Source organism: Amblyomma mixtum, chromosome 1, assembly GCF_055824585.1.
Source record: "Amblyomma mixtum isolate Tamu chromosome 1, ASM5582458v1, whole genome shotgun sequence".
Lineage (NCBI taxonomy): Eukaryota > Metazoa > Arthropoda > Arachnida > Ixodida > Ixodidae > Amblyomma > Amblyomma mixtum.
The window spans coordinates 33,905,097-33,918,950 of NC_143012.1; the positions used below are offsets into that span (position 1 = coordinate 33,905,097).

At 46.9% G+C, this 13,854-nt stretch overlaps 1 protein-coding gene and 1 non-coding gene across 2 annotated transcripts in view; one reads left to right on the forward strand and one right to left on the reverse strand.

Annotated features, from left to right (window-relative positions):
• LOC149365978 (uncharacterized) overlaps positions 1-13,854 on the reverse strand; it is a 247,465-nt gene that overhangs the window by 51,335 nt on the left and 182,276 nt on the right. The window contains exons 4-5 of the mRNA XM_089547446.1: positions 6,316-6,396; positions 5,023-5,586 (exon numbers count right to left, since the gene is read on the reverse strand). Coding sequence (XP_089403572.1) covers positions 5,023-5,586; positions 6,316-6,391 — 640 coding nt within the window. The 5' untranslated portion in view covers positions 6,392-6,396. The remainder of the gene's footprint in view (positions 1-5,022; positions 5,587-6,315; positions 6,397-13,854) is intronic.
• On the forward strand, positions 12,200-12,271 carry TRNAT-CGU (transfer RNA threonine (anticodon CGU)). The gene has a single exon. It is a non-coding gene; the product is annotated as a tRNA-Thr (tRNA).

Sequence of the window (13,854 nt, forward strand, 5' to 3'; positions counted from 1 at the left end):
GTTGCGATTCAGTGGCTCTGTGTTCCGGCTGCAAAGCTAATGGTCGCGGGTTCGACTCGGACGTGACGACAGCGTGTAAAATCCTTTCTGCACTGAGATTGCGGTGCACATTAGGGTGCCCCCCCAGGTTATGTGCCAGAATTAACGCAGAGCCCTGCACTCTTGCGTATTTCATAGTTGATTCTTTTCATTTAGAGTTTCGTTAAAGCCCCGAAGGATTTGCATAAGGGGGGACGTATTGGTTTGCAACGGCGAAAGGCGATGTGAACAGGCATAACAAACAGAAAATAAAACGTACAAACTCACATAACAAGGGCTCTAATCATGTCAGGGTTCAAAGCCGAGATTAAACAGCATTTACTACAAAGTGCGCTGAAGTGATCAAAATCTGTATGAGATGAATTTTTATTTTCTCGCTGAATGCTTTGGGATCAGTACATGAAGCGATGTTAACAACTGAGTGTCGGATAACTGGATGTTAATTAATAATTGAATGATAATTAATAATTGAATGTTCCATAAATTCATCACCACCCTTTTCGTTGTGTGCAATCAGCGAATGGGACATGATCGACCTCGACTCAAGTGAATAGGCAGAAAAGTCACGCTTATTTGGAAGCCAGATAAAAAGACGGCTAAAAAGAAGAGAAAGCTGTGAACACTTCATTTTCTTTACATACGCTCGCGCCCTGAACGGGGCGCCTCAGGATATAAGCACGCGAACGTTAACGGAGGAGTTTCTCCGACTCTGAGAAATATAACAGTTCATGTTTCGTTGGCGAAAGCGAACCACAAAACGACAAAAAAACACATAGAGGATGCAATAAAAAAAAATGAAAGGGCGCACACAAATCGGGCGAAACGGGCAAACGCTGCCCATAAGGATAACCAATAACCAAACGGGTAGGCGAAGAAAGGCCGCCACTAACTCTTGTTTATCGTCGCCGTTACCGCACCCCCCCACCCTCCCCCACGCGACGGCTGCTGCCAGGCATTGCGACATATCGTAGAGGGGACGCGCCTAGTTGCGCAGCCAAAGGCAAATAAATAATAAGTCGACAAAAGAAGACAGGGAGACAGGCGACCTCGGGAGACAAGGCAGTGGCAAATACGGACAAAACGGTGCCGATATAAGACAAACACAAAGCAAAGCAAAAACCGAAGGAGATAAAGAACGAATGGTCCACGCGAAATGGCAGACGCTGGCGGCAGTGAGGACGGAAGAAAAAAGACAAGTGGGAGGGGCGGGGGTTGCAGGGGGGAGGAGGGGGAGGGGCTTTTTGCGACAGGACAAATCTTCTCGGTGGGTCCTCGAAGCAAGGCTTTGACAGCAGGCTCGACGCAGAGGTCAACAAAGGCGCGCAAGTTGACTGTCACACGGACGAACGTGTGAGCAGACCGCAATAACGGCGCTGTTCGGACGAGCGCTCGCGACAGACGCGGGATTGTCCAGTTGGATCAGCGAAAAGTACAGACACCATACGGAGCGGGTGGTGGGAATTGCCTGTATTAATCCGGCTTTCAGTACTTTCACCTTGTTGCTCTTGCCTAAGAGGCCTCGACAAAACGCTTGCTTGGTAAGCAGGCTTGCGTTGAGCAAACCTCCCTTTCTTGCCCTTTGCCTTCCAGACACTTGCCCCCTCACCCCTTTTCTGGGAAGTACGGAGCGCGTTCAGCCACGGTTAAGTATTTATGTTACCACATTGGAACAAGGGAAGCAAAACAGATAACGACCGATAGATATGTTTAATCGTTCAATCGTTCGTGTTTTTTTTTTTGTGTGTGTGTAACCAGTTCAGCGCGATTGTCTGCACAGCGAGCAGCTAACTAGCCCTCATTTGTGCCTTGTTAAAGTTTCAGACTAACAAAATCATTTTTGCACACACATGTTATAAACTGTGCACTGCTCCAGGCAAGCCGACTTGGCAAAGTTCCGATAGCGAAACCAGATGTAAACCAGGCGTAAGAGCGTTTTCAATAACTACAGAACCCGCCAGTGTGCGAACAGAACGCGTCATATACTTGGCTATGCTAAACAATTAGCCTTCTGTTCTCTATTTTTGTATACTACAGGGTGTAATGTTTTATATATGCGTTATTTTCCTCGGGACATATTTTAATCTCCTATTACCAAGACAGTTATGCCCCTCCAATCAGCATTTTTTTTCTCGGTTTCCGCATTACATCAAGACATCTGCGACTAGAGCAAGATATTGCTCTCGTAAAGGCTGCTATGATGTTACAATACGTGATCTTGCCAGCTAGAACAATGCCTTTAGCTTTACGGCTCACTAGTTCATCGATAAACAAACCGGAGTGAATCAGTTATAGCGAAATCGAAATTGCCGTGATAATTAACGGGGCGTTCTCTTCACTTGTTCGATATTCGAAGCAACTACTCGTATTCGATTCGTAATCGAAAATTTTGATATTCCCACATCTCTGCATTTAATACGGCTACAGAAAAAGGAGAAAAAAAAAGAAAAAAGGTTTTGAAAGGGGCGCCTCTACGTTAGCCTTGCTCTCTTCTCAAGAGTGGTCCTTTAGCGTTTTTTCGTGCTAAGAATAAAGCTCACCCAGCATTAGACCGGCCCAGGCCAGCAGAGTCAGTGAACAAGAAGGCACAAAAAAAAAAACGGTTCGGCGACCACTCTGCGCGTGAGGTAGTTTCTTTTTCGGAGCAAATTTTCTCGAAATTGCCCTCGTTCCTCCACGTTTCTTTTTTTTTCCGTGAAAATTATCTAGCGCTTACTTAAGCCCATCTTTGCCATTGTACTTCAAGTCATTAAAAAAAAATCCAGGATCCTCGTCTCCCCAAGAAAGGCGGCGACGCCAGCGAGGGGCGACAGCTGCAACATTGTGTAATCTCCAAGAAGCGAAGAGGTCCATTAGCCGGAGCTCCACATGCTCCAAATTTTACGAACGCGTGACAACCAAGCATCGGGACTGCGCAAGACTGGGCGTGTACTTAAAGAAGGGGGAAAAAAGCCCGAGAGATGGCGCTGCAACTAGGAAAGAAGAAGAAAACAGAAAGATAAAAACTAACTAAGCGAAAATCATCAGTGTGACTCAGCTACGAAACTACAGCTGTCGTTCCTCCTCGCCCCCCTACTGTAAACCCATTGCTGCTGAAGAGACGGAGGACCACACAAGAAGCGTGCTGAACGTCGTCAACGAACTGGGCGCCACGCCACTCTATAATTACATCAAATGTTTGCTCGCCCAGGGGAGTGTATACGTACAGCGCGCTGTTCCCTCTATCTATCTTCACGGGTTCGGCGAAAAGGGAAGACCTCCGCCCGAACGCGTCGTGGCCGCCTAGTCACGTGCTAATGAGTTTCTCTCACTCACTCCTGTGTTTACTATTACCAACACGAAATCGTGCCTGTTCTTTCTCGTCTCTTTCTCTTAGGTCTTCAGTAACCGTTTCATTAAGCGCAGCTACTTTAATGGGCTGAATGGTAAACAAAGCGTCACCCCAGCCGATAAATGTGCAGATTTCGCCAGCCTCTTTCTTTCTCTCTCTCTCTTTTACTTTCGTGCCCATTCGTCTGAAATTGAACTTCGCGCCTCTTCAGTTTCAACCTTTTTTTACCGTTCGCACATTCGCCGTTATGCGTACGCATAACAGGCGGAGCCATTGTGACGAAAGTCATTGCGATCAGAGCTATTGCGATCAAATTCGTTGCAATCAAAGCGATTGCGATCAAAGCTATTGCGACCAACGCTATTGCGATCAAAGCTATTGCGATCAAAGCTATTGCGATCAAAGCTATTGCCCTGAAATGTTGATGAAGGCTCCACTCAATGACAGGAACGGCGCTCAGTAACCCATGTTGTCGTCGAGCACCAGGCCAGCGCTTCACACGAACAAAGCCTCGGTTCGAATCAATTGTTTGTAGGGGGATATCATTTAATCGGATAAAAGGACAATAAAGTGGGAAGAGGTGAAAAAAATCATATTACAGTCAGGATAGAAAGTAAACATGAATATTTTCCGCTTTGACTTCTTTACTACACTGATAATTTAGGCTAGCCATTGAGGCTAATGCCTGTGAGGCGTCAGCGGTACTAACAACGAATGGAAGTTTCGAAAATTATTCTTACAGGTGAGGTGCGTGGTGAGGATTACTTGTTAATCAATAACAATTCATGAGTGCATATTGCATTGCGCAGAATACATCAGCTCACCTCGGGCAGTTTGCACAGACATTTACACTCAGATGTGCTACGGCGACTACGTGCGATGAACAAGTATGACATAAGCGCTATGTTGCCATCATGAAACATTAATTACGGCAATTTTCAACAAAAGTTCGTGCCAGTGACGACGTAAGGTACAAGTACGCCAAGCAGCTATTTCTTTCCCTTCTGAATTTAAACTCGCGGGGCATCTCTTCGTCAGTGGGAGCTTGTATAAGCCAAACTTATAAGCTCTTTGGCTTATAAGCCCTTCCGGTGTTTCTTCAAGCAGTAATTCACCTAATTTACATGCATAATACGAATTACCGAATTACGAATTATTTGGAAAAAAAAGAAGCATTTTAAATCTCTACCACACAAGACATACTCGTTAATTCTGGAACACTGCACTAGTGCAAAGTTAGTGGACTTTGGAAATAAGCACACGAGTGCAGTTCTTCTGGTTTACTCTAGCGGAATATTCCTAAGCAGTACAGTTAATTGGCCCAATACTGGTAACGTATTGGCAAACACCAGTCCTGCAAAGGCCCAAGTGAAACCATCAATTTGCAATATTCGGCCGATTGCTGCTTGGGTTTCAAAATTAGATGGCCGACATGCTCAACTTCCTGCCTTAAGTCAAGCTCGAATTTCATTCAGCATTCACCGTTAACCATTAAAGGAACCATCTGAACCGGAAATGAAATGAACCATTGTTTACTCCCAGCTCGGCAAAATACTCAAGTGCGGCTTCATCGCATGATTAATTCTTTAGTCAGTGCACACCGAAATATAAGAGAATGCGAATAAACCCCGACAGATGGCGGGTCGGACACTCACCAGGCAGGCATATCTTGCGGTGGAAGCTCCAGTTTGGGTCCGGCAGCAGGTAGTCGGACCGGTTGGCCACATCGAACCACGTGAGCGCGCACACCTGGCGCACGTGGTTGACGCTATAGCCTCGACAGCGGTCGTCGTCCAGGCATCGCAGGTAACACTCCTCGGCCGTCGACGGCGGGGGCGGCTGCGTCGGCGCCGCTGACGTCAGCGTCCGCTGAGCCGCCTGCAGGTCCGCCACCTTGTATCCCGAGAGCCGCTCGTACGATACGTGCTCACGCAAACACCATGGCTCTGGTGACGACGGTTCCGACAGCGCGGAGGCGACGATCGCCCTCCCGGACGCTGACTCTGACGCTGGCGCCGAAGTCGACACCGACGTCGTCGCAACTGGCGTCGGCGCTTCTGACGTTGTGGACGCCGGCGTCGACGACGACCACGCTTCGTATCTCGTGGTGGTCGTCACCGTCGCCGTGGGTTGAGACGTCCACGCTCGCGCGGTCGTCGGTACGTCTGTGCTCGTGGCGGTTGTGGCGACGCCAGTGGTCGTGAATGGCACGTCTTGACCTGCGCAAGATGGTTTCGCGCGTTGAGTGCACTGAGGAGTGTGGCTCATAATCATGATAAAAACTTATTTTCCAAGGAACCAGGTATGTTGCGAACTCTAAGGAGAGCAAATTCCTGCATGCAATCGATTTGCAGTAACACAATTTTGACCAAAATGACGGACAGTTCAATAAATGTCCATAGTGGGGGACATGCCAAGAAAAAAGAGGCTGTTCCCCGTCGAAGGACCCCCTTCCAGCCAGTGGTGTCGGTCGATTCTCATGAATATGCTAGTGTGACAGTACTAGACTTTTATTTGATTATACTTCCCCATACAATTTGGCTACGTTAGAAGTATGGTGCAGTCACCAAGAAGAGAGAAGAATATACCAAGATAAGCAAAGAAAAGCCTAGACAAGTCCGGTGATAGTGCCGCGCTTTCTTACGCAGCCGACGAACTGACGGACTTTAGCTTTTCGCAATATGCGCAGTAATCACGAAGCTCTACCACAAACCGCTTAATTTCCTGTTGTCGTGCTTGGGCGTTTATTATTTGCTGCTCTTTTCTAAAAAAAAGCGAGCAGAGAGTGGACGATAGCGAAAAATAGTTCACTGTTGCCGCTTCAGCAGGATATAGTCAAATGTAGTATAGTTTAAAAATAAGCGCAACCTGGGGAATCAGATGTTTGTCTTTTTACGCTTTCATTCCCTGAGGCGCCCCTAGTTTACCAAACTAGCACGCTCACCCACCTGTGGTTGCTGTTGTCAGGACTTGGAACAGCAGAAAAAGCAGGAAAGGTAACCTCGGCATCTGTAACCTTGTCATCTTTCCTGCAGAAAAAAAAAAAGGAAAGGTGGTGATAAGTAAATGGCTCAATCTACAAGTTTAGTAATTAGCACTGTGATGCGAGCGACTCGTCAAAATTCTTTCATTTCCAGTCAATATTACACCTGTAAAAAAAAAACACTTCCGACATTTACTGTCTTGTACAGCGCGACAATTCGAACACGTCCACGCCCGAAGTGCCCGTTTACTTCCGTATGTCGCCAAACTAATTTTCACGAACTGCGATGGTGGGGTCCGAATTTTCGCTTCTCCAAAGCTGCTCACAATCAAACTTTACGCGAGACGCATTCTCGCATCGTTCTCTGAAACTCGGAAATTCGTAGTCAGAAATTCGTTGAGCTCTCAACAAATCCAGTATTCCAAAACTTGGTTACCTGCGGCGCGCTGGTCAGTTGAAGTATTTGTAATCGTGAAACACCACTTCAGGAAAAGACAGCCATACTCGTGCAATAATTAGCGTAGCTCTGTTTTTTTATTTTTTCCATCTGCACTTTCGTGCAGTATTCGAACCCGAAGGCGCTGAGCTCAAAACATTGCCATGCTTTACTGCGGAATTTTCAATAACTGCGCTGCCATTAGTATCGAGAGCATGAGAGATCATGATACCCTATATAACGCCTACACTTGTAAGTACGGCCATACTAATTCGCTAGACTGTTATGGTGGTTAAAAAGCCATTCTATAACAAAAAATTCACAAGAACACCTCATTCCATAATGTGTTCGCCATGGCTCGGGATTAGCAGTTGACGCCATTAGCGAAGTAACGTCACATCACGCCTTGTGGCGTAACTTCCCTGCAGCTAATGGGAATCCTCCCATCTGGTGACATTTCCCTCCAGACAGGGAGAATATTCTAGTCTGTCGACGCCACTTGCCTCTAGTCAATGGGTGAATTTTATGACCGACGATGCATTTTGACCCCATTAAAACTGGAGCGTCAGCAAAGGCTTAGGTGAAGGAACGCGTAGCTTCTGCCAGCGCCTCTTTGCACCGGCTCTTCAAGATGTCCGGTCATTACGAAGGGCTGTTATTCATTACTTTCATCTCGTAACTGTTGCACCATAGGTCAGAGCCACAAGGTCACTTATTTTAGTCCTATTTGGTGCAGTTCTTCCTGACAACAGTCGATCACAGGAAACCTAGAAGCCTCTTCAAGCATACTTCACATCAAAAGGGTGGTCTTAGCCTTCACCACCCCAGATACTAAGACCTTTTTTCCCTAAATACTGTCACAAGAACGAAGCGCAATTCTAAAGCGCCACCATCCCCCGAAAGAAGTTGCACACAAAACGAATTCCCAACACGACGATCCCAAAATAGTGTTTCCATCAACCAGAGGACTGAAACTGCTTACACATAAAAAAGATCGATAAGCTTATCCTCACACATACACGCAAGGACGACACAGGGCAAGGCAAAGAGATGCGCGCTGATTCCCCCGACTTAAAGACGAACAAAAAGCAGCCACGCAACCTAAATTAGGTTCCTCTTTGCCAAGCTCTCAGTTTTTTCAGATCGCAAGATTCGGGCAAATCTGCCCTGTCCCATGCGAGGCCAACAACAAGCAAGAAAAGGCGTCGGCGCAAACCGAATTAGGAGCGCACGCGGTAGCCAGCTTCTGAGATCGCGGACACGACGCCAAGTCAAGTGGATGCACGAAAGCTCTAGCGCTGCGCAAATTCCACGCTGCGCTCCTCTGTTTGTACATCAAAGCAGCAGGAGACCAGATAAAAAAAAGAATGATAAAAAAAGGCTTAGTTGAGCGCCGTCGGCGCGAGTGCCTACTCCGCGATTCAGTTCCCAAGTGGCCCACGGGAGAGAGTGGGTCGCGGGAGCACGTGAGCAAGTGTTCGCCACTCGCAAAGGTTCTCCTCCGATGCAGCGGCGTGCGGCGTTTCCTCTGGAAGCGTGCACGGCCCCTCGAGGGGGCGCCAGTTGAATGCGAGGCAGTGAAGCCGAAGGCAACGCCTCAGCGCAATTATGCCGGGACTAGAGAGACCTTTAAAAGTACTGAATTCGCGCTCTTTCTCACATGCTTGTCGCTTTTCTTTGTTTGTTTTTTTAGTCTGTATGGTACCGTGCGTCGCGTAAAGCAATTTCTCCAGCCTCTTTCGAGCTCTATCTGTTGAGGGCAAATCACCGAAAGCATGATTCCAAACACCCTAAATAGAAAGGAATAAAAAGGGAGTAAAGTTGTCCTCTTACTCCCTTTTATAGAAAGGGAGCGCGCTGGAGGACAGCCCGCTTCCTCCGTACTCCCATATAGGTATATTTGTGTTTAGAGTGAACCGCCTATTTGCAGGACTCGTTTGACTATGTGAAATCCGATTCTGGATTTAAATACGTTTATCTATACAATACTGTGAATTGTGAGCAAGCGCAATTCGATTCTGTCGCGATAAAACTAAAACTCCCGCGAATTTCTACTTCAACCTTCTGGTACATTTGATGAAGAAATTTCACTTCAAATAAGTCGTGTTTTGTAATTACATGTCGATTATTTACCTGATATGTTTGCTTAGATTCTTTCACTGACTTGCATTAAAATTTGAAGCTTTCATGGCACTGCTGTTCGGAAGAGGTACTCAGCCCGTTGCCCCACTGCGATGTCATTTTATGACACTTTAATCCGTGTTCACGCTTTTGTCTTGTCTCCTAAAATAACCACTTATTCAAGGACACATGCTAGCTGTGCGATTCACGCACTAACAGCCGTGACGAAGAAGACGAAGCTGGCAGTGGCGCAGGGCGCAGCGCTCGGGCTGGGCCAGCAGCCACTAAATAATCTCACTGCCATCAATCATCCTGTCTCATCCTTCGGCTGGCCACAACGTAACAATATTTCTAATTTTAAAACACAATTACCTACAACTAGCACTCCGCTACCCGTTAAAATTCAGATTCTGGAACATTTTACCGTCATTTGACATTTTAAGTGCGGTCACAGCACAGGACTCCAAAACCACCAGAAAACGTAACTATACGTATTTACCACAAACCCACAATATCCCAAACACAGAAGATTACGACATGCTGCACAAACATACGCCCACGTTTACCGATTGGGAAGTGAGCTCTCTACAGGCCACTCGTCGAAGCAGATTGTTTCGTGATTTTTATATATATATATATATATATATATATATATATATATATATATATATATACGCTGGCTCCGGCAGAGTAATAAGATCAAACAAACAAAAACTTCCTGAATAAGTTATTTCCAGCATGACTTGAGCTTTCTACGATGCGTAGCGAAAACCACGAGGGAAATAGCCGCCGCTGGTTCAATCCACAGAGGAGCACTGGCACGACCACTGCGATGTGGGCGACCAAATCTCATGCGGGCCAAGCCGTGTGTTTGCACAGAGACCGGCTGCGGCTTGCGAGTAAACAAGCAGCGTCCAACGCGTACCCTCAGGTAGGGGCACAAGCCCGCACTCAATCTTCGATGTGCACTGGCGGTATCTGAATTCGCATCAACGGCGAATTACGAAACTATGTGGGACCGATGAGATTGGCAACCTTGCAACGAGCACTGCCCTGCAGATGGAGGCCAGACATGTTTACGCGGATTCAAACCCTGAGCTGTTGGGTTTTGTTAAAAACACAGAAATACCAGCAAGCTTGGAAGGACAGAAAATATGGATAAGATTACCTTTCACGCTTGCTTTCTCGACTCGCATGCATTTCCCAGCCTCTTAGAAGGGAAGTTTGTTTGTTTGTTTATTGGGGTTTAACGTCCCAAAGCGACTGAGGCTATGAGAGACGCCGTAGTGAAGGGCTCCGGAAATTTCGACCACCTGGGGTTCTTTAACGTGCACTGACATCGCACAGCACACGGGCTTCTAGAATTTCGCCTTCAAGAAATTCAGCCGCCGCGGCCGGGATCGAACCCGCGTCTTTCGGGCCAGCAGCCGAGCGCCGCAACCACTTAGCCACCGCGGCGGGGCTTTTAGAAGGGAAGTGTGCTATTGTAATATTGTATATATAGAGCACTGCTATTAAATTTTTTCTAATGAAGATAACAAAGATGGTTCATGGCGGTTTAACGTCTCGAACCGGCTCAGGCTACGAGGGACGCTGTAGAGAAGGGCTCGGAAAATTTCTGCCACCTGGAGTGCTTTAACGTGCACTTACATCGTCCAATACACGGGCGTCTAGAATTTCCCCTCCATCTAAATTCAACCGCACGGGCCAGGATCGAACCCGCGTCTTTCTGGTCAGCAGCGGAGCGCCATAACCACTGAACATGACATGGCGGCGAACACAATAAAGAGATAAATGTGAACTGGCCGCTTTAATTACGATAATTTCTGGCAATATCGATAAAGGTAAAAAGCATGTATTTTATCTTGATTCTAATAAATAACGGTAATGACGAATACACTGTAAACTTTTAAGATACGCAGCGGTTGAATTTGTTTGGAGGAGAAATTCTAGAGGCCCGTGTACTGTGCGATGTCAGTGCACGTTAAAGAACCCCAGGTGGTCGAAATTTCCGGAGCCCTCCACTACGGCGTCTCTCGTAGCCTTAGTCGCTTTCGGACGTTAAACCCCATAAACCAAACCAAACCTTTTAAGATCACAAAAGCGAAGTACAAATTAAGAGAATACGAACCCTTCTTCGCGTGCCCATAGAAAGAGCCGGCGATTATTTTTCTCAAAAAATAAGAAATCTGCTTCGGTTATTTGACACCCGGCAAATGCATCGCGAAGCAAGCGAGGACATGCATTGCTTCTTGGTCAGCCTCGAGAAAATCTGCCTAAGAGCTTTCCTTTTCATAAGACCAAACGTAAGCGTCGCAAAAGTACCTTCCATCACGCAGCTGCGTCGCCTTAAGCTTCGGTCAACGAAGTCACCGGATTCATATCAGGCAAGAATCAAGCATAAGAGCTAATCCTTCAACATGTACTCAAGCGTAGGTAGTATAGTACGGCGCAATATCGGCTGCCACTCAAAGAAAGGAAATTATCCGCTCAATCATAAATCCGGGGTGTCACTTCAGCCGGTTTGATCTATCTTCCCGCACTCCGCCTTGCTATTTGCACTCCAGGTTCACGACCGGCGAGCGCAAAGACAACAAGACGGGATAGAGGGCTTCGTCGACTTCGTCGGCACGTGCACGTACGCACACACGGGCACTCGCATGTGCACACACGAACCCGCAGGCACTTGAACACGCCCATCAATGTCTACAGTAATACCGCATCGCGGGTGTGTTCAGGAGTGTCTGTTTGCTGCCGCAGCAGTCGCTGACTCGTTCGTTGCACCCACAAAGGGGTGCGGCCTCTTCCAATGAGAGGTCCACGCCCGGAGTAGAGAGACGGAACTTGTTTGATCCGCGCACGCGAACGCGCACTTGAGGTCTATCCCTTTCTCGTGTTTACTTCCTCTGCCCTTTCCCCCTTCCCCTTAGGAGCACTCTCCCCTTTAATACGCCTTCTTAGACGGCGAGTTTGCCTTTCCGATTAGGAAGTGAAAGGATAATCCTCTCTTCGTCCTGGACGACGGCTACACGACAGAAAGGCTCCTATACAGGAGAGTCAGTCGAGTGATCACACGTGCCACACGATGTTAGTCGGCTCATAGAGGCTTTGTCTTCCGGACATGGGATCTTTCATCTAAAATATCCACTTGCAGCTTAAAAAGATAATTACTTACCACGTGTAGATTTTCAAATAGCTGCAGTTCTCCCTGTCGTACCTATACTGGTGAACACTCCCAAGTTCAGGTTATTTGTAAACATAAATACCCCCGAAAGCAGCAGATTTGACAGCCGTCGCCGTAGCTCAGCGGTAGAGCACCGGACGCGTAATTCGGAGGTCGTGGGTTCGGATCCCACCGGCGACATGTGGTTGTTTTTTCTTCTGCTGTACTAATCAATTAGCTTTAAGCGATAACATATTCAGTAATATTATAAATTGATCAACACCACAAAATAAATAAATAAACTCAAAAATCCCCTGTACCCCTTGGTTTCTGTGGCTGTTGGCTTCACTCAGAGAGGGCACAGTATTTCAAGGGCCGGTTCAACGCTCATTAGACTGAATGACAGACGGTTTGGTGCGAAGTTAACAATAAAGCGACCGGATATATTTTTGCCTTCAAAGAGATAACATAAGCAAATACGTATTCCCAGATAATCAGTATCCAGGGCACCACTTAGGGCTTAGCACTGTGCCCTCAACTTTCAGTAGCCACTTCCTGACGTTCTGCTAAGCATACGCGTGTATAAAACTAGGAAACGCGACTGACAAGTAGTACAGATTACTGCACTAATTGGCGAATTTTTAAAGAAACAAACAGCGAAAAATGACAGAACGTGGAACTAGCGCATGCGCGGTTGTGTTGAGTTTACGTCCTGGAGTCCAACGTTGAGCTTTCAGCGAAACGCGACTTAACGGTTCACAAAATGCTAGCAGCCGATCGCCATGCCACAAACAACATGGATGCTTTAAATTCGGCACTTTTCTTCTACAGCTGAAACGGCCGCTCACTTATATCAACCGCAATCGAACAGAGTTGCGATGTTGAGCGGATAAAAGTTATTTTTAGGAACGTGCCAGTGCCATGAGCAGTACGCAAACATGCATCGTGCGGAGAACCGAGCTTAATTAAGATCAAATAAAGCATTACTTCCGCTAGACCGGCATCTTGACAATGTTGCATGTTGCATGACCTCGAGGTGGGAAATCGCTCCGCTCGGTAGGAAGTGGACATAGAAGTCGTCAGTGAGCTGACAGCTCTGCACGTTTCAATGGCTACCGTCCATGCGAGGCGGTAGCTTCCCTAGTGTGTTTTCTTACTCGGCGCGCAAGCTGAGGTCCTGCTTAGTCTTCTTCCAAAAGCAACTGAGCAGCAATATCTTTACTTGAGCGAAAAAAAGAAGAATAACAAAGTAAAAATGTTCACAGGTGTCACTTCTACTTTTGCTGTCGCTTTCCCACAGTACGACTACAATTGCAGGAAATTAACTTTTACAGGAAACTACAAACAAAGTTTTGCATCGGGTGTGCGTATCCTCTCCACTTAATGTGTACTACTGATTTGAAAGGCAGTTATTCTCGCCATTGATGTCACTAGTGCATGATAGTACCTCTTCTTAGAAGCACGATCCTGCGGCCTGCGTCACTGCGAGCTCATGGGTGTCACAAGATTAGCTGCCTGTTAATCTTACAAGTGTTTCGTGTCGAAAATGAACACGTTCGCAAGTTTTGAGAACAGGTGACTCGTTCATTAAACAAAAGGAATTGGTAATCTGTAGGGGCACACAGGTCACCGCCATCACAGAGTGACCTGTGTGCCACTGCAATGTGAACCACGACTGCAGTGTCAACTCCGGCATTACTGCTTTCTTTTTTGTTTAAGCAAGCCACAGACTGAGAAAAAAGGAGAAAACCAGGGTGATCCCGTCATAAAGCATGCAAAATATG